Raw genomic sequence first — 25666 nt, forward strand, 5'->3', positions numbered from 1 at the left:
CGTTAGCTCTTCCCATTATAAAAATGTTTATTTAACCTATGCTTGTATTACATAAATCTAAAAATAATTAAATTGCTATTTTTTGTAATGATTTTTTGAAACAATAGTTTTAATTAAAGTAATTTCCACAACCTTTTTCTTTTTCGTATATACTACTAAACAAATAATATTTTTTATTTAGCTTTCCAGAAATTTGTCGTTTTCGAGCAAAAATTTGCGATATGGCATTTTTATTTTTAGTCTCCTCTTACTGGGTTTGGGTTTGAACAGTAAATAAACTTTTCGCAACTGACAAATTTGATAACTATAAAATATTTTTATATTAATTTATATTCCATATAATAAATTCATACACACGCTAACGCTAATAGGCGCATGCGCAGAGCAGTGAGACCACGCTAGAATCACGGGAAACGCAGTGGAGAGTAACAACTGGTAATTTTTGAGCGTAGCACCATGCTAACTAACAAGTACCGTTATTCTTTTAAGAAAATAATCTTGTAATGTTATAAACTTGTGAAAATTTAAAGTTGTGTCAGAAATTATATCAATGAAATAAAAAAATCAATATAACAAATCCAGATAAAAATATTTTTTTATTAATAAATATGTAAAATTATAAAACCGATTTTTGAATTTAGAATGCACCTAAAATTTAACATTTGAATTATCATAATTTCATATCAGTAGAGGGATGGCAATTGAATATGTATAAATTCACTTTGACATTTTTGCTTTTTTGAGGAGAGAAATTAAAAAAAATAGTGTAGAAACGTGCATTATTTCTTTTAAGTTTACCTGATACACTGTTTGGGTTTGTCGTTTTTTTAAAAATACCTTATTTCTCGCGAACCAAATTTGCCTAACGCTGCTTCAATTATTAATATAAGTTGTCGTTAAACTCAATCAGTGTGTGAGTTATATTTAATATATAAATTATTTGTTAAGCTTCGTACATGTCAGATATATAAAAAAATCTTATTTTCTGGCGAAGCGAGAAAATTAAATTCTACGAAGCGAATCAAATACTTAATTTTATAAAATTATAAAATATCTAACTGATAAATAACGTAAAAAACTTTCTTTGTAAATATTTAAATGTAAAATATATTTTTGTTGTTGCTCTGTTGCTGATATGTTTTTTAATATAATAATATTAAAAAACATATCTATTAAAATATCTATAAAAAATGTAAAAAAATATGAATATTTGGGCGTGCATAAACAATGACAAAAAAGCATAGTGTGGTCTCGTTCTACGTTCGATTAAAAATATATCGGTCTCTCTACAGTTAAATTCAATCAGTGTATAAGTTATATTTAAAAATTAAATTATGAGCTAAGCTACCTATTTTGGTCTCACAGCGAAAAAAAATTCTTGTGAATCAAATATTGAATTTCATAAGATTATAAAATATTTAACTGATAAAAAAAGTAGAAAGCTTTCTATGTAAATATTTATTTTTATTGTTGCTCTCTTATCGGTTATAAATAAGCTATCTGCCAGATCCGGTTCCTCAGGATACCATTTGTCAGAAGTTCTGGCTTAAAGCAAATGCAGATTGACTTAGTTTTGTTGTCGATGAATGTCAGACATTCTGATCGAGATCATTTCTCCCATGTCCTATTAATACTGCGAGCGTGATATCGTCGTGTAGGACAATATAAAAATAATGTTTTAGTAGCATTATAATGTATTAGCTGCTAGTGATTTTGTTTAGCTATGTTTTATAAATAAATAAATTAGTTAGCGTCTAAGAAGCTTCGATAGCGGGCGATCGAAGGAGAGTGTTGCCAGCGCGTGCGTCTCTCCCGCGCGGAGGTCGGCCACCCCGATGGGTCGGCGGTTCGGCTTCGCCGCGAGCGTCAGTCGCTGCCGGCGGGGGTCGGCGGCATGAAGCGCGCGATCGGCGAAGCGAGTTGCGCGCGCGAGTGACCAGTGACGGCCGACGAGGACGCGGTTCTCTCGCTCGAGTGCTCCGCGGCGATAACAGTGCGCGTCTTGTGTCGAAGGATCGCGGAGTGCGGATTCGCGGCGCTCTCGCTCGAATGGCGACGGCGGCGGGCGGGCCCGCGCTGTGAGCCATGAGCGCGCCGCCCCAACATGGTTAGGGAGACCCGCCACCTGTGGGTCGGCAACTTGCCCGACAACGTCCGCGAGGAGCGCATCCGGGACCACTTCAAACGGTATGCGATCGATCACGCGCGCCTCGGAGGCAGAGGCGGTCACGTGACCGCCCTTACGCAATTGCATCGCCGTTTCGCCGCGATCTGCGACGTCGCTTTCCGCAGCGCGTCAGTGTTTACGCTCGAAAATTTGTGTTGCCGTTTTTGCGCCGATCGCGCGGCGGGCGTTTTCCTGTTCCGCGTTCGGTCGGAGGGGTGGCGCGGCGCGCGGGGGGGAAGGGACCCACGGCGACGCGACGTTGCCGCACCTCCGATCGGCTCTCTCCGCCGTGTCGCGTTTTTTGTCTTGCGAATCTGCCGCGACGACCGGTCGCCGAGAAAGTAGACCGACGGCGTCTCGTCTCCCTCTCTCGCCGCGTCTTACCTTCTACCTCTTTTCGGTCCGCCGAATGTTGCGCTTTCGGCGGCGTTGCCGATTCGCGATGCGTCGAATCGGCGATAAAACGCGACTTTGGGCGACCTTGAACCCTGTTTATAAATATTGCGTAACTGCCGGAGAGATCGCACCTGCCGCGATCGACGGCGCCGGAACGGCAACGTCGCATCTATCTGGATTCGAACGATTCGAATCGGAACGTAAATAAATAAATATAAATAATTGGGAGGCGAGCGGCAACGAGGCGCCGTTTCGGTTAGACGGGGCCTCGCTGCGCTAGCCGTAGGAGTAGGAGAGGAGTGGCAACGTCGCCCGCTCCGATCGATGCTCGGGAAGGGGAGGGGGCCGCGAGCCGACTGCGACGATATTACGCCGCCGTCGCCCTTCCCTTTCGGCCCGCTCCCCCCCCCCCTTCCCCGCCTCACCTCCTCGCCTAGCCGGCCAGCCAGCTAGAGCTACGTGCTTAGCTGGAAACCGACTCGATTCGCTCCAAATCCATTACGACTCGAAATATCTGTTTCTATACCATCACTGTTCAGTATTTCCAGTGACAAGTCATTCAAAACTCATCATTTCAAAAATCGTTATTTTTCATAATAATTTACTTTTATGACTAGGGAAGTGAAAGACAAATGGTCATTTTGCCACACATTGAGGTCCGAATCTTTTCCGACGTATGTAAAAATACATAAATCAATGATTTCATTAGGACCAAAATACAATGCGATGTTTGATATAACACTCTTAAAAATGTGATAGCTATATTTACCAATATTGCTACAAACTTCTGATATAAGAGCGTTGGTCAATAGGAGGACGCAAAAACAATTAGCACTTTTCAAAAGTCAAAAATTCGCAGTTACCGAGCGTCTGCACTTGGATATTACAATATGTTTTTAAAATATTATAGCTATCCTTATTACCAAGACCTCTGATATACGAGTGTTGGTTAAAGTATATTTAAACCGAATTTTGGTTAATAAGAGAGCTTAAACACAATTATCGAAATCAACGCTCGTTTTGAGCGTTCCCACTGCGCCGACACGATTTTATTGCTTTTGACGTGAATTTTTGACTTCTGAGAAGTGATGATTGTTTTTTGCGCTCTCATAATCGTCAAAAGTAACGACCACTGACTGATCAACTTTTGCCCACCCCCCCTGAAAAGAACTGAAATTACGTTCCTGTTAAACAGGTACCAGATTAGTTTCCTGATCTTCTTTTTAACATAACGTGAATAAGACTTGAAATATTTTTTTTAATTTAATAATATTTTGCTAGAATTAACGAAAATACGCGTTCACTTGTCGTTGAAGTTTTAAAGCTTTTCGTAAAGCGTAAAGCTTTTCTAGAATTAAATTTCACTTATCACTATGTTCCAGTTTTTTTAGTAAGTCCCACGAATCTATTTCTTTTGCTTTGGTAGCATTCATAATCGATTTTATTGCTTTTTACGTGAATGTTTGACTTCTGAGAAGGGATAGTTGTTTTCGCGCTCTCCTATTGGTCAAAATTCGGTTTTGATATTCTTCATTCGATTTTCGCTTATTGTTAGTTATAATATTACCGTAGAAAATTTTAATACGCACACAAGAGTTTTTCCAAGTAGTTCAAAAATAAAATCACCTGAAAAAAATATCGTAGTGGTCATTAACCCTTTGAGCGATACGCCGTACCTGTACGGCGGTTTTTTTGATTTTATGTAAATGGTTTCATGCGCGAAAGGCAAATATAAAATGCCCTTAGATTTCATTACATAAACGCAGTGACTGCGCCTAAGATAAACTTGCTTGGTTAATCAAAAGATAAATATCAATCGATATATTCCTTTAAATAGAAATTTTCTTTATGTCCATTATTGAGATTCCACATTACCAAGATATACAGATATTTTGAGTATATATTTTTTCCAATATTTATATTTTAAAAAAATTGCGTAAAATGGAAATTTATTATAGTCGGTTTCTAAAAAAAACGTATTTTTTTTAAATATAAACGTTTAATTTCGTGGACAATTTAAATGGGTAATATATTAAATAATTGTTCCATAAAACGGACTGTTTGTGCCTAACTGTTGAACAGATTAGGTGCGTGCGGGCATTGGTCAGAACAGTGCACACCCCATGAATAACTGCAACAAATCCTTTTCCGAAGATTTGTTTTATGGAAATGCACATACAGTTCATTTTACGGAACAAAGTATTTAAATGCACATTTTTCTTAAAATAATTTTTAAGAATATCTTTTTTTTTATGTTTATGAGATAAAATTTTGATCTCAATTAAAAACAGTAATTTAAAACATCTATTTGCATGATTTACGATTAAATCTTCTTAAAAAGTTTAACATCAAACAAAAATTGCTGAAAATAAGTATTTCTACACATTTCCAATCCATATTCTACTGATGTGACATTAACTACATCGCTGATGTGCCGTATTATAAATATCACTTACGTGAAAGGTAACGTCAAGTTTATCGTAATGCATAAGATATTTTGTGTAGTTTTTGAGAAAATATATTCGTGAGATTGTAATGAAATTAACTTCTTAGAAAGTGTAATTTAATATTTATCAATGCCTTGCCGAAACGTATCTCCATAATGAGTACAAAATACCAAACCAGAATGGTCAGTCAGTCTGATATTTATTAATATTTTCCCAATCGTCATAATGTAATCAAATTCTTAATTTCTTCAAGTAATTTTCTCAAAAGAGTTACCATGAAATATGACTCACTGCAATCCGTTTAAATGATAATGTAATTAATCACTTACCAAATTTCAGGTTTTGCTCCATAACAAGTACTGCTTTTCGATCCATATTTCACCAGAGAGAGCAATGTGATTATTGTTGAGAGAAATAAAACATTTTTTTCAAACGTAACCATTATACAAAATGTCGAGGACGTTTATAGACTTTTGCCTTTTGAGAAAAGTTCTTTGAGAAATCTCGCAAAGTCGAGCTTTCCCGGAAAATCCGAGTTAAGATTTAACGGTTCACATTATCAAAAGCCTTTTGTATATATTACGGATATATATATATATATATATATATACATCTTTCGCATATATGGGGGTATAAATCCGTGTTGATCATTAAGTGGTTGTAAATATATTTTTGTACAATAGTTATTTAGAATCGTCTCATCCCCTTTTTTGTGAATTAAAAGTTTTTGAACATCTGGAAATACAGAACAATAAACGTAAAACGATACTATGTAAATCGAGGGACATGTAATTGGAATTAATACAAATTTTAATTGTTTTTTTATATAAAAAATCCATAATTTCTCGCTGCGCAGCCAATTAACGCGCGGTATAAAATGGAAATTCTCGTTGCGTGATTAAGTAATTCGCATCTACAGTAAAATTGTAATGAAAAATCTGTAAAAAATAAATAAATTTCTAATTTTGTACACACTGCTATATTTATCATTTTTTCACAAATATAAGAATATTATATATTGAATTTTTTTTTTAATGTATGTTTTGAGTCAATATTGTTCAGAAAATCCATCGTTTTTCAATATTTTTTCTTTGACAAAATAATCTATTCCAATGGACTACGAGGTTACAGTTAAGCCGAGTTTTTAAATCAACTTTATAATTATGAATTTTATCATAAAAAAAAATTCTAGAAGAACAGAATAATCGATTATTACATAATTCTAATTCTGATTATTCATTACAGATTTTGTTTTTCTAGATTTTCTTAATCTCATTGATAAATATCGTGGTGATTAATTAAAATCGAGATAGGTCGGTGGTCATACATATATTATATATAAAAAAAATCGCATTTAAGAAATTAAATAAAACGATCATTTTTGATATTTAAATGAATTTTAAAATTGTCTACTGTAGTATGTTTTTGTTAGCATCTGCAATTTGCTTTTTTTAAATCTATAATTTTAATTTAATTTAAATAAAAATTATATTTTGATTGATTTTTCTCCATACAAATAAGCAGTAAAGAACTACTATCTCGTTACAAAAAGTAGTAAACGTTAGCTGCATCTAGTAAAAAAGAGATCGAAGGGCCGACGCGATCTGTAGAACTTTCGAGGCCACTCACTGCGCAGTTCGCTCCGCGCACTACTATACTACCGACGAGATGGCTTTTTCTTCTCTTTAAATATTCTAATTTGAAATATCGAACACTAATAAAGTGAACCTTGAAACGCACGTAAATGTATCTCATCAACTCGTCCACTAGCGTATCTAAAGAGACACATTCCTTATCTAATTTCGACGAAACGTTTTAATAACAGGTCAGTCTTTTACCCATTTTGGTGAAATTTTAGCCATTTACGATATCGTTGATAATTTAAAAAGTACAATTTTTGCCACTATAATATATTTTATATAAAACTATAGAGATAACAGCAAGTTTTCTATTACTTATCGTTAAAGCAACTACCGTTATTCTTGCAATTATAACTTTGCGATAGCAAAAAGCTTTTATATAGTTTTTTTTTTAAATATTTGGAAAAAAAATATGTCCTCCGAATTTTAAGTTTGTTTTGTTCGAATTACCGTAACTGGTAACATTTACGACGTTTACTTCCTTATCGAGTAAATGCAATCATTAGTCACCTTTCTCAATCTTTTCAGTATAATTGGATTGGAAAATGGTATACAAGGTGAACAAAACGACATATATAGGTGGGCTCAATTTCAATGTTTTTCATTGTATTTTTATAAACTCCTTAAAAAAATATGTTTTTAATCAAAGTAAAAACTGATCGAGCAATATAACGAAATTATTTTATTTATTACTTTTGAGACTGCTTGAAATTAAAATGTAATAAGTATTTCTTATAGTGTCAAAATTTCAAATAATCAATTTATATAGTTTTCTTTGAAAACTTCTCATTTTTTATAATAAAATCCTATGACATAACAAGCCTGCAACGAAAATTTAATTTTGAAAACTACATGATTTTCAAAATTAAATTTTACGCTACATTAGCCCGCCTAACGAGATACTTTTTAAATACAATGTTAAAGTAAGCTGCGCATCGATAACGTTATGACTATTCAGAGCTTTTATGTCGGAATAATACGTTTAGACTTACATAAAGCTGTGATTCGCTTGGGGGCGAAATCTTGGCAGTAGTTACGCCACCGATTTCAACATACTAATTTTTTAATTGATAATTAATGATGAACTTACGATGGTGAAAAAACCGATGAATTATTTATAATCATTACGGTTCATAAGTTCAATGAATACAGGAATGTAAGCTCAGCATTTTCTAAGGGAGGGCAAAGGTTATTTTAATAATTCCGTTCATATTAAGATTTTCTATAGCAATATTATTACGACTTATAATAAGTTAGATTCGAATGAGGCATATACAAACTGAATTTTGCCCAATAGGAGAGCGCAAAAAACAATTATCTCTCCTCAGAAGTCAAAAATTCATGTCAAAAGCTCGTTACCGAGCGTTCCCACTGCGACGTCGCCGACACGATTTTATTGCTTTTGAAGTCTGAGAAGTGATAACTGTTTTTGCGTCCTCCTATTGACCAAAATTCGGTGTGAATTTTATTTTGATCTGCCCTCTTATATCAAAAGTGCATAGTAATATCGGTAAGGACAGCTATCCTGTTTTTAAAACATATGTAATATCGAAGTGCAGACAAACTAAGAAGCAATATGCGTGATACGACGTCTCTGTATTTTTTCCGCTTATTTCATTTTAAGATATTGTATTTAGACTTGACCTAATGAAAGTTCTGAAACTACAATTAATTTTAGAACGTTCATTAGATTAGGTTTGGGTTAGAACAGCAAATAAACATTTCCCAACTGTTAAATTTGGTTTCATAGACATTTTAGAGATCAGTTATCATAATATTTTCGCTAGTATAATTAAAAATGTATTTGGACTTTGACTAGTAAAAATATAACTTCACTGAAAAATATATATTTACCGGTGAAAATGTATTCCAATATTTCACCGAAAGAGACTTGTATTTTTCAATTTTTTCGAGGTTTAACACGAGAATTTCTGATTTAGAATCAGGGACGCCGTTTCATCTTTTTTTATAGGGTAGTTGCAAAAGTTGGCCAGTCAGTTCAAATTCAAGGGGGGGGACAAAACCCCCCACCTGCGGCCCAAAATGACGTCCCTGCGTATATATCAGGTCTGTCCTAAACCATCCCCAAGTGTTTTTTTTTGTCATAAAACGTTTTACGACAGCCGATATAATTATGCACTGTTTAAAAAAACCCACAAAATTTCAGCATCCTATAGTAGGCGAAATACGTCCGGGTTGCATAATCGCATCAGACGCTGCTCTCGCAGATGGGAGGATGGAGTTAGGGACTTTAGATGACAGAACCTCGACCGGGTGGTCATTATTAGTATTTTTGGTCTATTCGCGTATTCACTTTCGGTAAATTGTCACGAAGGTTCCTTTTAATATGTCGAAAAAATAGTAACTAATAATTGTAATAAGATTTAGAATCGTTTTTACGCGATTTTTGCTTTCTTTATCTTTTAAACATAACTTTTTTATCAATTTATACAATGTGACACATCAAATATATTATTTTTTCTAAAAAAAATATACGTACCAAGTATGGTATCCCATATTATAGGCGCCCGGATCATCCTTCTCGTGGGCCCGCCCTTTGAGTACATTAAAAAAAATCATTCTTAATTTCTGGATCAAGTTTCATAGTTCGCATTTGCGCATACCGCGCATGCAATCGCTCGTTCCATACAAAGTGTATAAATAAAATAATCGGACGAGAGAAGGCTCGATCGATCGGGTCGCGACGGTGAGTCACCGTCGCGCGGCTACGGTGTGCTGTGCTATCAGCTGACCGCAAGCGGCCGAACGCCACGCGCACTTTTCCGCACATCTATACAATATTACTACCTACATATATACATACCTCTCCACTATGCGGAGACAGAACCTCTGCGAGTGAGCGAACTGCGCGCGCGCGACATTGCGAATTCTCCTGCCTAAACAATTTCGATAGTCGTATTATCGGGCCCCACAATTAATATTATATATTTTATTTTTTATTTGGTCGAAAGACAGAATTATCATAAAATAAAACAACGGATTTTTTCAAATAAGATTAAAGGCGAGACCATAGCTTTTAGTATTGCTATTATCCTACCGCATAAGACGGATAAAAAATGTTTAAAATAAAACTTTTCCATCTAAATCAGACCGACGAACTTCAACGTTGAAATTACTATGGCTCGCATACGCACGCGTTCACTCGTCTTTAGGATGTGAATAATCACAATATGTATACATATTTTTAGAAGATTTTCTTTTAAGTCTGTCCATCGTTACTTGATAATAGTTGGTCTTTTTATATATGTACATATTATTACACTTACATTTCATATCACATATACGAAAATGTAGTGTAAATAAAATAATAAAAAATATGTACATGATTCGTATCAACTCGTTAATATCGCCAAAAACATCATTGGCTGAATGGATAACGTCAGAAGGTCGCTTAGGAATAAGGGACGTGATCGCGTTTTTAGTGATCCGTCTGATTTCGTACTAAAATTGCAATTTATGATAAAATTTCTAATTATTCCGCACTGCTACCAAACAAATTTTGTATTTTAAAAAATAAATGCCACTTTCAGAGCGAATACCTAAAAATTTCGCACTGCGCTGCAAATAAACCTTTTTAACAAGCGGTTCCGCTGAGTTGAATTCGCCTCGCAAATCTGTATAATGGTTGCCTATCGAATCGACTCGACTTGTAGACGCATATTTATGGGTCTCAAAACAATTCTAAAATCGTTTTTCTTTTAAAGTCTGACGCAATAAAAAAAAACTTGTGTCTGAGCCAATTTGTGGTATTATAACTATTAGGTTAGGTTAGGTCAGCTGTTATGTTGTATCACTTTTACATATGTACACGGTTTTTGATAAGCAATATTCTCATGAATGATAACTTAATTCAAATTAATAAATTTATGAATTCTCAATAGCAGAATGTGTACTTTATACTATCGTTCAACATATTCTCCTTTTTGCAAATCGGTGTGTTTTTTTTATAACGATTCACTGCCGACAGATGTTACACGTATTCAAGATTTGTTCATTTAACAATTGTATAAACAAAATTATGCTCAAACTTGTGCATTTATTTATCTTGATGACTAGTCGTGTAACCTAAAAATGCTATTTATTTCACACTAGTCTAGACGCTATGCGTAATAATAGTACGTATCCTCAGTGCATACAATGATTTAGTACTGTAGTCTAGAAACGAATCACTATAATATAGAATCGTATGCATGCGCAGAGCGTAGCTCGAGCGATTCGGTTGAAATGCGTCTATGACGTCATCCCCGCATCCCCTCTCCTCGGGAAAAACAGGTAGACTTTGCGAGCGAGCTCTGCGCGTCTGGCTGGTTCTATTCATTGCAACTCGACACGGTCGTACTTGGGTTTATATATGTATATTAATTTCAAACCGAATATCGGTTCTATTTTTCAACTGATTGTTTTTACGCATAAAATATTTTATAATTATGTGAAATTGGCGTGATTCTGTTTGTATGCTCGATCGCTTTTGTTTTTATTTGATTTGTATAAATAGGCGATTTATTTTTGATTGTCATGTGCTCGCACCACACGTTTGTGTGTCGCGCGTGTGTGGGTGTATTTATATATAAATGAAATAAAAACAAGCGCGCTCGTTTCTCGCGATCAATTCTTTTGAACGTGTATATGCGCAGACCGCGAATCTAAAAATAGGTTTCGTTGCCTCGTCTCGAAACGCGGGTGGCGTTCTCCAGGCGACCCGGCCGGAAGGAAGCTCGGAGGAATAATAATTATTCGTTCCGAAGGGCTGAACTTTACTTCGTCTTATTGGTCGTGTCTTTGATTTTTTAAGTAATTTAATCGAAGAGCAAAGTTCTAATGCATCGGTCGACGAACTCGTGTAGAATTTGAAGATTATTTTCATTTCATAATTTGAAAAGAACATATAAAAACATTGAACAGTTCTCTATACGATTGCACTCAATAATACATCTGCATCGCTGTAGGCAATAATTGTAAAATATGATTATTTTTTTGACAAAATATATTCTGCGATTTTCTATAGAATTATATATCATAGCATACATAAAAATAAACGATAGAAAGGATAGTAAGTAATCATACTTCCTAAGATAGAGATTTTTCTTTTGAATCAAAGGTTACTCCTATTTTTTATTAGTTTATGCGTGACTAATTGTTTATTTTATATTTTTTTTGTTTTCGCTATATTATATTTTATTCTTTAGCACTCTGTGAGCCTTTGTGTATGGTCTGGTTGATTTTAGTAATTTAGACTTTTTTGGATCTAGACAGTTTTATCGCACTTTGCACTCGTAATCTCGCGCTTCAAAAAATATCATAAACATAGTGTCTGTACTCAGTTTCTTTTAACAAAGTCACTTTGAGATCTATCCATTTCGTCATTATTCATAAGTGGAAAACAGATGACAATTTTGGGTGTACGCCCTACCAATTTGCTCCAAAGTTCAAGATGCAGATATACGTTCGATATACTTATCATTACTCCTTTCTATATTTCAAACAAATTTGAAGAAATTAGAAATGTTACTACATATATTTTTACGCTGAATTAGTGAAAGTTATAAGCTATCAATCGTTATCATTTACGTATATAAGTCTCAAAGTGACTCGGTTAAATGAAACGAAGTATAGGCGGCAAGCGCAGTAAGCCTTAATTAGTCGAGCCACCAATGTAATGTAATGTATTCATGTATAAGACGCAGACTTATTTTTAAATATTAATAATTATAAAATGATGAAGATGAAAATACAATGAAAAATAAAGAGCAGTAAATTATTAACGTAATTTTATCACCACCTATAAACGCGTATTTTAAGCAATCTCCAATAAATGCTAAAATTGAGTTTTGGAGAAATCGATTTTTTTTTTAGAGATTTGTATAAAGTTAGAATGAAATGTCGTTTTTTAAGCTCGCTTCGATTTTGCTCGCGTAAAGTATGCAAAATATATATTTTTTACTTTAACCATCATTGTCTGAATCTTCTTCAGTTTTTATTATATAATTTAATCTTCCGTTATAATCTGACAGGCATAAGCCTAATACGTTATAACGGGGTAAATATGTATCAACTGTGTAAGTTAATCGGAAATAATGAATACCTACAAGAAAGTATTAACCACCAAGAATCGGTGAGATTTATGTGTCATACAATTTATAATCAATATATGCAGCTGGGGCCAATTTTTCTTATAATAGCTCAATTTTATAAATTAAAATTCGATGTTCGAACCCGTAACCTCTGAGTTATTGGTCTGAGAATTTACGGACTGCGCTATTCCGTCCTTAAAAAAATAATTATGATTTTTCGGAATCACTTTTCGACTTGGGGTAGTTGGAGGTTGTATTAAATATTGTCCTAAAGTTCGCAATGCAACAAAATTTAGTCTGTATTTTTATAGCTCAACCCTTATGATACATTAAAACTGATATATTGACTTTTCAAAATGTCCTATTGAATATCATTTAAAACATTGTGTATAAAATGAGTTTTAGTTTGTGTATAACATTCTTGTTATTTTATTTTGTGTTAGGTTATAACAAGCTCCTCATGATTGACGCACTTACATATAGTACACGTCAATCAAAGAAATCAAAATCTAGTTGTAATTTTAACGTTTATTATTTTTTTATGTGTATTTTTGAGTTTATTTATGAATGTATATAAAATAAAATGATAATGATTTGTAAATACATGAAATATGAAAATATTCATTTAAAAATAAAAGAATCACTTTTTTTGTTATACATTTTTATAAATAAGTATAACAATATTTCTCAATACAAACACAATAAAAGTATAAAACACCAAAATGTCTATTGTTTATAAAGTTTTAAATTAAAAAAAAATTCTAATAAACTACTATTTCCTAGTGTATTTCTAACATACCTATTAACAATTCAGAAGGTTAAAATAACTTAATGCTTGAATATTTATTAAACAAGTTTTGTTTTAGTTTCTCATATGAAATTGAGTATGATTTATTAATCGACAACCGTATAGATAAGTAATAGGATAGTTGCGGTAGGTGTCGGATCGCGTATTCTTTTTAGGGTGCGGATGCTTCAGTGTAATTTTAGCATTGAGTACAAAATGCATCCGCGATTAATAAATGTAACTATGCTTAACTTGTTCAGTGATACTTGTTCAGATAACTTCATTATTTGTATTAAAAAATACTATTTTATTAAAGATCTATGTATGACTCTCAAAGCATAACATAATAATTTACTTTTTATCTACACTGACAGTTTTTGCACTGTCATTACATTTTTAGCATTGCATTTTTTACAACTACAAAAAATAAAAAGTTTTTGTGGTTGTTGATTTTTGATAGATCACAATCGATCGTTTTCTGACTGTGGTACTAGTGCTAAAATAATTTATAATTATTTTAATTTTTATTAATTTATTAAGTATGTACTTCTGGTGAGTTATATCTAGTATTCGGTTATCACTCATGTTCTATTTTTCGAGTTTCTGGTCGTTGTATATAATGTCAATTTTAAACTATTGTTTCTAAAAGCTTATTTACCCACTTATTTATTTATCTATCATGCAGTGAATGTTTTCTTTAAAAAATGTATTATTATTAGTATTATATCTAAAAATATACTGATTAAATAAATCGATGCAAAAATACAACTCGTTCATGTCAGGTGCTTATATCTTTATGACCCGGCGGATGTTTACGCTCCGCTGGGACGGGAACAGCAGGTATACAAGCAAAAGTTGAGATGCAGATAACCGAAATTCCTGTGATATCCAATGCATATATGTATGCTTATAGTATCCACCGTTTTTTATGTGAAACTATTTTTACACTCCACGTATAGTTTTTTGTTATGTAGTAAAAAATATTTTATGTATCAATTGGCGTGCAGATGATAGATGAAATGAACATATGTTCTTGTCCTATACAGATCCAGCAGCGGTTAATTCTATTATTTCACCATATAGTAGCATATTTTCCCATGCCTATACAAGCCTAAAAATACTATATTGATAAACTGTTTTTTTCTTATTAATTTTTGTTTAATTGAGCTTTAGTTTTTGTCGTAAAATCGTACGAACTGTGAGGGTTTTTCGGTCCCACAATCCAATAGTTTGTCGCGAACGATTGAAAATTAGTCCGTTTTGCGCATGCACGCTCGAGTATAGATTTCCACAATCGCGTATTCGTTCCGTACAATCCTTCATAGCTAACGATTTCGATTATCGCGCCGATGTAACACGCGTTATCTCAAAGATATGCGGCTACGTGTACGCACATGTGTATTTTTAAAAGATAATTAATTAAAAACTAGACTGCGACAACTGGCAGAAAAGTAATGTGTTACGTGTGAGCGTACTACAATCGAAGGGAAATCGGCGGTTGCAAAACCGTACACGAAAGTCGCCTATGCAGGCGTTTTGTGCTCACATACACACGCACGTAGGCAACTTGCAAATCGCGCGTAGATTATAAAATGTGCGATTAGTGGACGATTGGCGAATCTAACCTTGGCGGTGGTTGTCAGTCGAATTACAAAAACGATTATTATTGTCTTTGATATTATTACGACAAACCGCAATTAGTCATTGAGAAAACGCCTCTTGCCACATAGGTAGTGTCGTGTAGTAGCCGTGTAACCTCGCATAGGTGAATTGTACTAGAGCCCTATACGGAGTGGTGTCGTCCAGAATACGAAACGACGCTTTCTAAAAAACGTTGCTAATATACTGATCGCTAAACTCACGAGAGTTGCTTTGCATATTTAAATAGTTCGACATGACGAGGCAATTGGCCGCGCAACGCTACATTTCTGTATAATATCTCATATACATAATCAAATTATTTATAGTTCCGAGAAATTCCGATGAAAACAATCAAAATTCGCCCGTCATTACTATCCACACTGAAGAGTATTATTTTGCGTGGGATGGACAGACTGCGTTTTTGTGAATTTGTTGGCAGCGTCGTGCTTCACGTGTGCAACTAACTCGAATGAATGAATGAATGAATATTTTACTTTTATAATAATGTGGGACTTGGAAATGCTGCACTGGCAAATGCTGCGTTGTGCGATTGCCAACATGTACGTTTTTCGTAACGTTCGAAAAGCACACGCCCACTAATCAATCACGTGGGTAGTTACTGTTATTTCGTTATTGGCGCGTTTAATATCTACCTTGAATTTGTATTAAAAATATAATAAACAACATCGTTCGAGTATTTGTAGAATTTGAATGAGACTATTCGTATGGTAAATAATAACTTATTATACAATATAACGTTTATAATTCCAAGGACTACCGAAAAACAACAATTTTTACGACGTGTTCTGCGTTTTCCATATTGTATTTTAATCGTGGCGGTTATAACGTAAATTTTTTAAATCACTACCGAATTTCATGTTTCAGGGTCCTAGAGTAAAGCTGATTTTTTTTTATTAAAAGTCTTGCTTAGACCAATAATTAATTTTAATCGATGTTTAATAATTTGTTTTTGAACGCTGTTTCACACACTGTCGTCCAATTTTCTGTTCTACACTTACACAATCACTAATAGTAAATGAGTCAGTAATGGCAACTAGACCAGTTCGAAGGGCTTAGACATTTTCAGCCGTCTTTCAAATTATCCACATTGAGGAGGTTGCTGCCTCGATGTTGACGTGCTGTTAAAGCCTCGCTTCATGTTTACTGCCGACGTCTAGGTCACGATGTATGTTTCTATCGCGAACATATCGCGGAGCATTCACAATGTTTCGTAGCATTTTTTTTTTATATTAAAATTATAACCATCGTGACCTGGCTTACCAGGTTAACCTAATGCGTCACGATTGCCAAAAATATAAAATATATTACAATTTTAAAATACATACATATATACGTATGCATACATACAAATTCATATACGCATACACATATAAGTAAAAACACGAAAACAAGAATTGTCCCACACGAATTGAACCAAAACCCCATATGTGCACGAGAAAATGTCAATATCTCTATGCACAGTATTGAGCAGACGAACTGTCTTTGCCAGAGAAAAGTTGACAAGTGCTCCAATTCTAGGCTTTACAGTCAAGAACAGTGGACGCGACCGAGAACTATAACCACCTTTCGGAGCCCACATTTGGAGCTGGTCGATCACCGAAGGGTTGTCTATAATGTCTTTGAGCAATTTCCAGAAGCGTTTAATTATATAAACACTTCTGCGAGTTGACAAAGAAACGTATCGCAGCGCTTCCAGAATAAAAGCACTCTGAAACAATAACGGTTAATACCCGTATTCCTTCATGTATAAATATCGAAAGAATTTACGCAGTACTTTTTCTAGCTTCAATTCATTACATTGACTAATTACGCCTGGAATCCAAATAATAGAGTTAGTTTCTAGTATGCTGCGGACTAGAGCATCATAAAGAGTGCACAATACTAATGTATTCCTGAAGTAGCGCGCATTTCCTAAGATAAAACCGAGCATTTTTAATGATCTGCCGTGCTGGCTAAATTTCCAATGTTCTTCGAAAGTCACACCTAAATCTTTAGTAAAAGAAGACCTGTCTAGAATATATCCGCCGAGATGGTAGAAATATTTTGCCGGCATCGACGACCTTGAAAATGAAATTGTGTGACATTTCTTTACACTTTTTTTTTATTTTATTTATTACATAATTAAATAATACATTTTTTTTAAACATATAATTTACATTTCATTGGTTGCTTTACACTGAAAAACAATTGGGTCATTTTAACATGACAATATTTGGCACATCCTCATAGTTCCAGAGTTTTATGTCGTATAGACCCCAACTGGTCTCAGGATTTGGTTGTATATCTTGATTTTATTCGATATTAATAGAACTTCTTCCCATAAGCCAATAAATATATATTTTTATATTTTATTTCAATTTTTTTTACATGTTCCTTCCACCGCAGTTTGGTATCCATTGTCATGCTAAGGTATTTAGCCGTATTTCCAAATAGGATAGTGTTGCCGTTTATCAGTTACCTTTTTATTGGTGAAGTTGATATATACCGATTTTAATTCATTCAACTTTATTTTCCATTTTATTGCTCCAATTGGTGATCTTATCAGCGGCTTGCTGAAGTTTTTCTGTAGTATTCGCTATTTATTTTCCCACTGCGACGATTGCTGTATCATCCGCGAATGTTGCAATTGTGACATTCTCTATTTGTGGCAAATCAAAAAAAAAACAATATCGCAAAGAGTAATTATGCAATTGTTGATAAACAATTCTATATTGCACCACACGTGTCGTTGAACTATAAAAAAATATTAGTAAAAATCAGTAGTATTTTTGCACTTTCTCAACCAATCATGAAAACTATGGTCTACAATAGTTTTCAATTACAACATGATTATCAGATCATCTAGTCTAGGTCTTTTGTTTTTTGGTTCAATTTTCGTGGTTCATTTCGGTTTTTGCGAACTTGATCAATATTTGCGAGATATCGCGTTTGCTAATAATTGAACAAATTGTAAAAAAAGAACAAACTACGTATAACGGTGGCGGTAACTATTAGGAGAATAACACAATATGGATCTTCACCGTTAACTCTAGGTTTGCTATAATAGTTTAATTTATATAACGAGGTAGGACATGTCACGAAATATACTTAATATTACGTAACATATTCTGTGTTGGTTAAATATTTAAACTTTATTTTATTTACCTTTTTCAAACATTGTCGTTTTTGCTGTTAATAGAAATAATAATTATTAATATTACCGAAATATTATGTATGTTATATAGTTCAAGTATACATTTAGTTTGTTCATGAAAATACTAGTTTGATCATACACGTACCAATCTGGTCGGTTCTATTATATTCAAAATAAATAATGGATAAACGTGTATGTATTATTGTACTCTGCGTCAAGGAAGACGCTCTTCATTATGTATATAAAAAACGGATCATATATAGTTTTTTATGCGGTACGTATTTTTTTCATCTAAAAGTTCTGCATATAAACTAGAAACTTTTTATGCCTCTATTCATGGTTAAGTGCGAGCGAGCGTGTTGATCAGAACATTGAACACCCCATGAATGTCTGTAACGTATTTTACGTGACGTAATGGTGTCTAAGTCGCGTATCTTCCATTTCATTCATTCACGTACTAGAACGTCTCCAAAAGTATAAATACACTAGTATGTTTATGAACAAACTAGTTTATTTAAAAATAGCATTTGTCAGTTAGCACTCATACTTTGTGCATATACACAAACTAGTATGTTAGTGAATAATGAATAACATACATATCCAGTTCCACATTTAAAATTAATTACAAGTTTAATTGACACACAAATTAGCGGTATTGGGACAAAAATTGACCTTTACATAATGAAATACGGGTAGTACCGATATTTTTTAAAATCACTACTTTTATTTGTTGGTAACGATATCTCCATGGCTTAGTACTAAGAAATAGATGCATATATTGCTTAAAAACAAGCTGAGAGTAAAATACGGTACAAGTCGGTTTTATGTCGGCCACCGCCGCGTATACACTGAAACAAATGGACGCACATATTATCTTAGTACTGTATCGACGGGTCTCATTTGTGATGTGTGAAAACAGGCTGTTTTGCGAGAAAATTAAAAACAATCAAATGTTTTGAATTGTATTGGTACATATGCTAAAATTATTTATCTGTGGGTCCCACAGATTGAAACTGTGAAACCCTCTTCCAGTGACGCAAAAAATGTACCTTTCAATGTGACGATGCTTCGAAACACCTTTAGCTACTCTGGTAAACTTTGATCCTTAAATGAGATGATATTTTTTATTGATCTGAAAACATTCTGAGTTAGATTTAACGCGTTATACATTATACAATCAACATTAAACGCAGCTATAAAACAAAACATGATTTTATTTAGTCAAACCTTCTGCAGTAATTGCTGTTGATAAAGCAGTGCAAAAAATAATCGCTCTTAGTTCACTACTTGAGCTATTGAACTCTCCTTACAAAGAGATCACGCTAATCGATATAAACAAATACATTGTCCAAGAAGCTGGACCAGAACGGATCCTGGCGACCATAGTCCGAAAGTTTATTGTAGGTCTTGAACTGATTGATGATAGTTCTATAAAATTGATTCATATAAAGACGAAGTTTATATGCGAGATACAACTAGATACAAAACTGGATGATCAGCAAAACAAAAATGTTAAAGAACGAAGCTTGTGTTTGGTTAGTCTACATATTGTTTTTGAATAAAATGTAGAACACGTTAACTCTGCTTCATTTCAGTTGTTATTATTTCAAAATTTTAAGACGTATATTGCCTTGAATATTTTTGTCAATGGTTTGCCGTAATCTAAAGGGCACGCCTATGTTGTAGGATTGCGAGAAACTCTCAAACTATGACATATCGGGTTTTCCGATGGGACGTACCGGGAAAATGCTCCACTCATACATGGCGAGAGAGCTACTACAGCTAGAGCTAAAGCTGAGCGCGCAGTAGTACCCCCCGTAATACACGAGTGCGACGTTGCCAGCTCGGCGCCGAGGCTCGTTTATTCGTGAAGGTTATGGGATGACCACAACACTGTAATTATATTTATTTTTACGCGACTCTAATTGATGCTTGATAAGCAGCTGCATAATGACAAACTTTTTTCATTATGTTTTGATGTACATATAAATAGTACATTTACTATTTCAATGAGCTACTTATTTTATAGTGCTCGATTTTAGTTAATCGCTTCGATTGCTCATTACTAAAAGTATAATTATAATAATACCTAATACAGATGGACTAGAAACAGTTTTTAATGCGCTGTAAATCGTGTATTTTTAAATAAGGAAAATTTACATTAGCAATATATAATATAATATTCCATAAAACTAATTGTTTGTGCTTATTGTGGACAGATTAGGTGTGTGCGAGCATTGGCAATGCATCTGCGACGAAACATTTTCCAAAGATTTGCCTTACAAGTAATGCACAAACAATTTGTTTTATGGAACAAAGTGTTTATTTAAATGCACAAATCTCTCAAAATAATTCCCTTTTGAAATATAGGTAAAGATTATCATGTTTTAATTTAATTAATTTTTTAATTGTATTGCACGATGTAAACATTGCATATTTTGAAATAAATATGTTTTATGCGTAATCTATATAAATATAATCTTATCGGTTTAATACGTCACACGCACACAATGTTATCGGTTTAGTCGCAGGCTTCGTAATCCGCAATCGATCCATATATTGTATTATATGTATATACTTATATATGTATATACATTCAACATAGCTTTTGTATTGTTACCGATTTTTTTTATTACATTACATACAAATTGTATGCATTTATAAAGGCGCCAACACGCAAGATTCGCCATGTGTATGTGTGTGTTTGTAGCGTGACCTTCGTCGTTATTTATTATTTCGTACAAAACGTGTGCGAGTCAATTTGTTTTATTATATTTTATACGCATTAATGTACTATAAATAATTATAACGAATGATGATATAACAGAGAGAAGAAGTAGTTCTGTTTATTATTATGTCTATTATTGATCACTATGAGCGAAATATATGTATGCACACGTATTTATCTCGTAATAAACTATCCTTCATGCGGACGAGGTCATCACACTCTCGACGCTGAGTATACAAGTTACCGGTAGTTGTAACAAATGGCGATTCTTTAGTGCTGTGTGGCAATGATGTTTCAGAGCGCAAGGTGTTTTTTTGCGCCCGACAGTCGGTTGTATCTCTGTATATGTTTGTGTGCAGAGTTTCTTTAACGTTTTACACTCGGCAAGCGATGATTGGTGATGTCTGCATAAATAAATTTACTTTCGTATTCAATATTTATATACACATAAATTAAGCATTTTGTACATACATTAATTTTGATTTGAGAAATTTCACTAATAAATGATTTACAGCTTCGTCATCCAATTTGTCTCGTACGCAACGTACAAACTTCATCTCTAAATTAACAGGTTCAAGCCAATCATGGACTTTTTTGACGTAAGATTATGAATACCTAATAAATTATATTCTTATTATTGTAAATCTACCGTTATATTGTAGAATAACAGAACTAATGTGTTGCAACAGTCATTATTAGTATGTATTAAAATGTTTTTTTATGAAGTTTCCTACCAGTTTATAAATTAACGATAAATATTAGTTAACCGAAGGTTTTTTTTGTAACATCACAAATTATTATTCCAATCCTATTGATTACTAAAAAAACTTTTGATAGTTTGTTGATTTAGTAAAATGTGTGGCTTTACTTTTCGCGTATATCTAGCTGACGAATTCCTTATGGAAAATGACAAAATACATAGTTTAATAAAAACTCCCAGATATATAGCAAAAACAAATCTAGAAAAGCTGAAATGATAGCCAGTGATTTTACGATGTATACACTGACACATAATTATATTACTAAAAGTCACACGTGTAATTCGTAAAATTGAGAATTCATTGAAAAATAGGCATGCATTTAACGTAGTAAATCCACTATAAGTGTTATGTAGTTAAGTAAAAAAAATCCCTTACCTATATATTGTTGATTAGATAAACTCTTGATAAAAAAATATTATATTTACTGCGTGCATCGTTAGGTATATAGTCGAACAAAAATATATTCTTGTAAAATAGTAGGGTAACGAATTATAAATAACCACACCATAATCTGAAAATAAAATTTGCACTGGATTTTTGATACCAATTGATATTTAATGAAATTACGGATCGGAAATATTAACGGTCCTTAGTAAATGTTTAATTTTCAATACGCTTTTATTAAGAAATAGTCAAATACATGCAATATATATATATATATATATATATATATATATATATATATATATATATATATATATATATATATATATATATATATATATATATATATATATATATATATATATATCTATATATATATGATATCGTTATTCTGCTGCTGTACCATTTTTAATGTTTACCCTATGTTAGCATGGTCTTATAAAATACAGAAATATTGACCTGTAGAGAAGCTCTACGATCTTTATTTTATGAACTATGCCGCCGTCGTCGTTTAGACAATAGAGATGTCGTTTATTTTTTGTATTACAAATTAAAAATAGTATACAACGATATTGCTATTTATATTTTAAATTAACTATATCAGATAATTTATAAAAACATATATAGGAGTTCTTCTTTTTTTTAATGTGTCACACAAATAACGATGGTAGAATGTTTAAAAATGATATAATCTATTTTTTAATCGAAGTAGCAAAGGGTTGTAGTAGACGTTACAATTGTCACTTTTATACGCTAGCAAAAAAGGTTGATTTTATTAAAATTGCTGAAATCAGAGGTAGAGTATGGTACACTTTGAAACGACTCCACAGTCCGGCTTAAAACAAATACATTCGACTTTTGATCGATTGTTTGGTTCCATGACAACTGAACGCACGAAAGTTGAACACATTGACTAATGAACACAATCCGCAAAAAAGTTTGAAATAGGATGAATAAAATAAATTATAAAACATTCATTTCGATCATTAAACCATCACGGTAATTGTGTATAATAAAAAAATCAATATTATTTCTGAGAGTAACAAACATTTAAATTTAGATACATAAATTAAGTTTTATCAATTGATCATGAATTAATGGCAATGGTCATTTTTATATTTAAAAAAAAGATTCAAAATATTTTTCCGCACGTCTAAAATATTTAGTCCAAAATAAAATATCAAAATTCGATTTAAATATAATTTGATCAATACACTCATATAAATAAATTTTGAAATAATCAATTTTGTTTAATTTTTTATGCGCTTCGTGTCATACGAAAGGTTGCTTTAAACTTTTAATATAAATGGTATTTGAATTAAGAAGTAAGTTCGGCACTTTTTTTTTTGATACTACATGAGTTCATTTGTCGCTGTGTTCAATTGTCGTGCGTTCAATAGTCATGTGTTCACTGTCTATTTACCGGTTGTTTGTATAACGAAGTTTACAGCTGTGGCCAATTGAAAGTTGACATGGCGTTTCTTATACGTATTTTGATTATTTTATCAAATTTGATCAATTTTGTACACGTTTTTGAATAAATAATAGGCTATTATAATTGTTAACTTTCGTTTTCCCTTAATACTGTTAAAAAATTCGTTTATTGTAAAATTAAGAAGGTATAATTGCGTTAATTCTGGGAATGTTGCGTTTTTTCGTCATCCCAGCAAGTGCATAATGGCGAGCTACCAACTCAACACGTGCGCGCGACCCTTTTTTTTTGTTTTCATAGAAAACAATATCGAGGATAAGCTTGTAAATAAAACATATTAACAAAATTATTTTGACGTATTTTCACCTTTATTTTTATTAACTTCTAGTATTCTGCCTGGCATGGCATCGATAAATACAGATTTTCAATTATTTTAAGATCGATCTCCTCTTCCCACACTTCCATGATACGTTTTTTCAGTTCGGTTGATGTTTATGATTTATGATTGCCTATACATTTTCAATTGGGTTCACGTGGGGGCTGTTTTCTGGCCATTTTAATGATGTGATTCCCATTAACTCTTTGAATTGTGTAATATATAGAGGATTAATTTAGTAAAAGTTTGAATGTAAAAAAATTATAATTGGACGCGCAGAATTGTCTTGCAAATTGGGTTCAGTAGTATGTTGAGAAAGTTCTTCTAGGGTCGGAATAAAGTCGTTTTATACAACCAATTTATACATTTTTGCATTCATGGTGCCCTGGATGAAATTTACAGAGCCAAATCCGTAAGCTGTCATGCACCCCCAGATCATCACATAGAGTGAGTGCTTGATGAATCGATTAATGCATAAGGGATGAAATCTTTCGCTTTTTCTACGGCGCACAGTCGCTTACCATCTGCTCCAAACAATTTAAATTTTGATTCGTCGGGAAAAGCCACTATTCTCCAATCTCCAACGGTCCAATGGCGATGAGATTTTGACCATTCAAGGCTATTCTTTTTCAGTTTTTTTAGTAAATAATGTTTTTTGCTGGGTTTCGCGCTTTAACCAAGCGAAATATTCGAGTTTGAAATAGATTGCACTTCTGTTTGTATTTCTATATCCTTTATTCTGCGGTCTTCTCGAGCAGACCACCCCCTTATACCCTTTTTTTATAAATTTTCGAATAGAAGAACCACTAAACCCCACTATTCGCGCTATCTTTAGATGTGAAACATTTTCTTCGAGATATGCTATTATTGTAGATTTTACCGCGATCGACATTTGTTTATATCTCTCAATGATTTTAGGTTTGTCTTTACGGAGTAATAAATTGTTTCAGGAATCAAACCTACGACTAGAAATATTCCGCACCAATTCTATTTAAAAGCGAACATTTAGCAAAACTTGAACCGCTGAATCACCAGTCCCTCGATCTCTTTTGCGGCGTCAGCAAAATTCGAAGAGGTGCTTGAAAAGTAAATACCTACATTGCTCGATCTCGATTCGATGATTTAAAAAATATTTAAATATATTTTTTTTAATATTTCCTTCAATATCTCTGTGTGAAAGAGAAAAAATCGTGCCAGTCATCTATTGAAATCATCGTTCATTTTTTTGCATTTACATAAACCGTTTACATTATTGTAAAATTCTTGTATTTTGTACGTCTTCGTCTAAATGCAAAATTATAGTTATTTAAAAGGCATATCTTAGTAACGCTAATATACACGTATGCATGCATATGTACGTGCGTACACTTGTATTCAAATGTCAATCTTTACAAAAACATAATTTATTCCTTTGCAAGTCAATGAACGACAAACGGTAATTTTCTCTGCCTGTATAATTGCATGAATTTATTTATTATTTTTAAGTTATACGTATTGTTTCCATTGTTTTTAACTCCTAGATTTACTGTTAGGTTATTTTTCGCCAATGTCACAATCGGTTTAGTAAAAATAACGGTCTAGTTTTTTTTTTCCATGATGATGTTTTAGATGGTTTTATACCATTTATTTATTATTGATAAAATATAAACACAAGATGCAAA

At 33.1% G+C, this 25666-nt stretch overlaps 1 protein-coding gene across 3 annotated transcripts in view; it reads left to right on the forward strand.

Moving 5' to 3' along the window:
- The first annotated feature begins 1868 nt into the window (after window positions 1–1868).
- The window catches only part of spen (spen family transcriptional repressor split ends), an 80365-nt gene continuing 56567 nt past the window's right edge, over window positions 1869–25666 (forward strand). For all 3 annotated transcript variants that reach the window (XM_088190520.1, XM_088190518.1, XM_088190522.1), the window contains exon 1: window positions 1869–2187. Coding sequence is in view for 2 of the 3 variants with exons in the window: in XM_088190518.1 (XP_088046644.1) it covers window positions 2105–2187 (83 nt within the window). In the remaining variant the exon portion in view is untranslated. The remainder of the gene's footprint in view (window positions 2188–25666) is intronic.

Source organism: Plectrocnemia conspersa, unplaced genomic scaffold (assembly GCF_051122295.1).
Source record: "Plectrocnemia conspersa isolate PC_06_02 unplaced genomic scaffold, ASM5112229v1 ptg000008l, whole genome shotgun sequence".
Classification (NCBI taxonomy): domain Eukaryota; kingdom Metazoa; phylum Arthropoda; class Insecta; order Trichoptera; family Polycentropodidae; genus Plectrocnemia; species Plectrocnemia conspersa.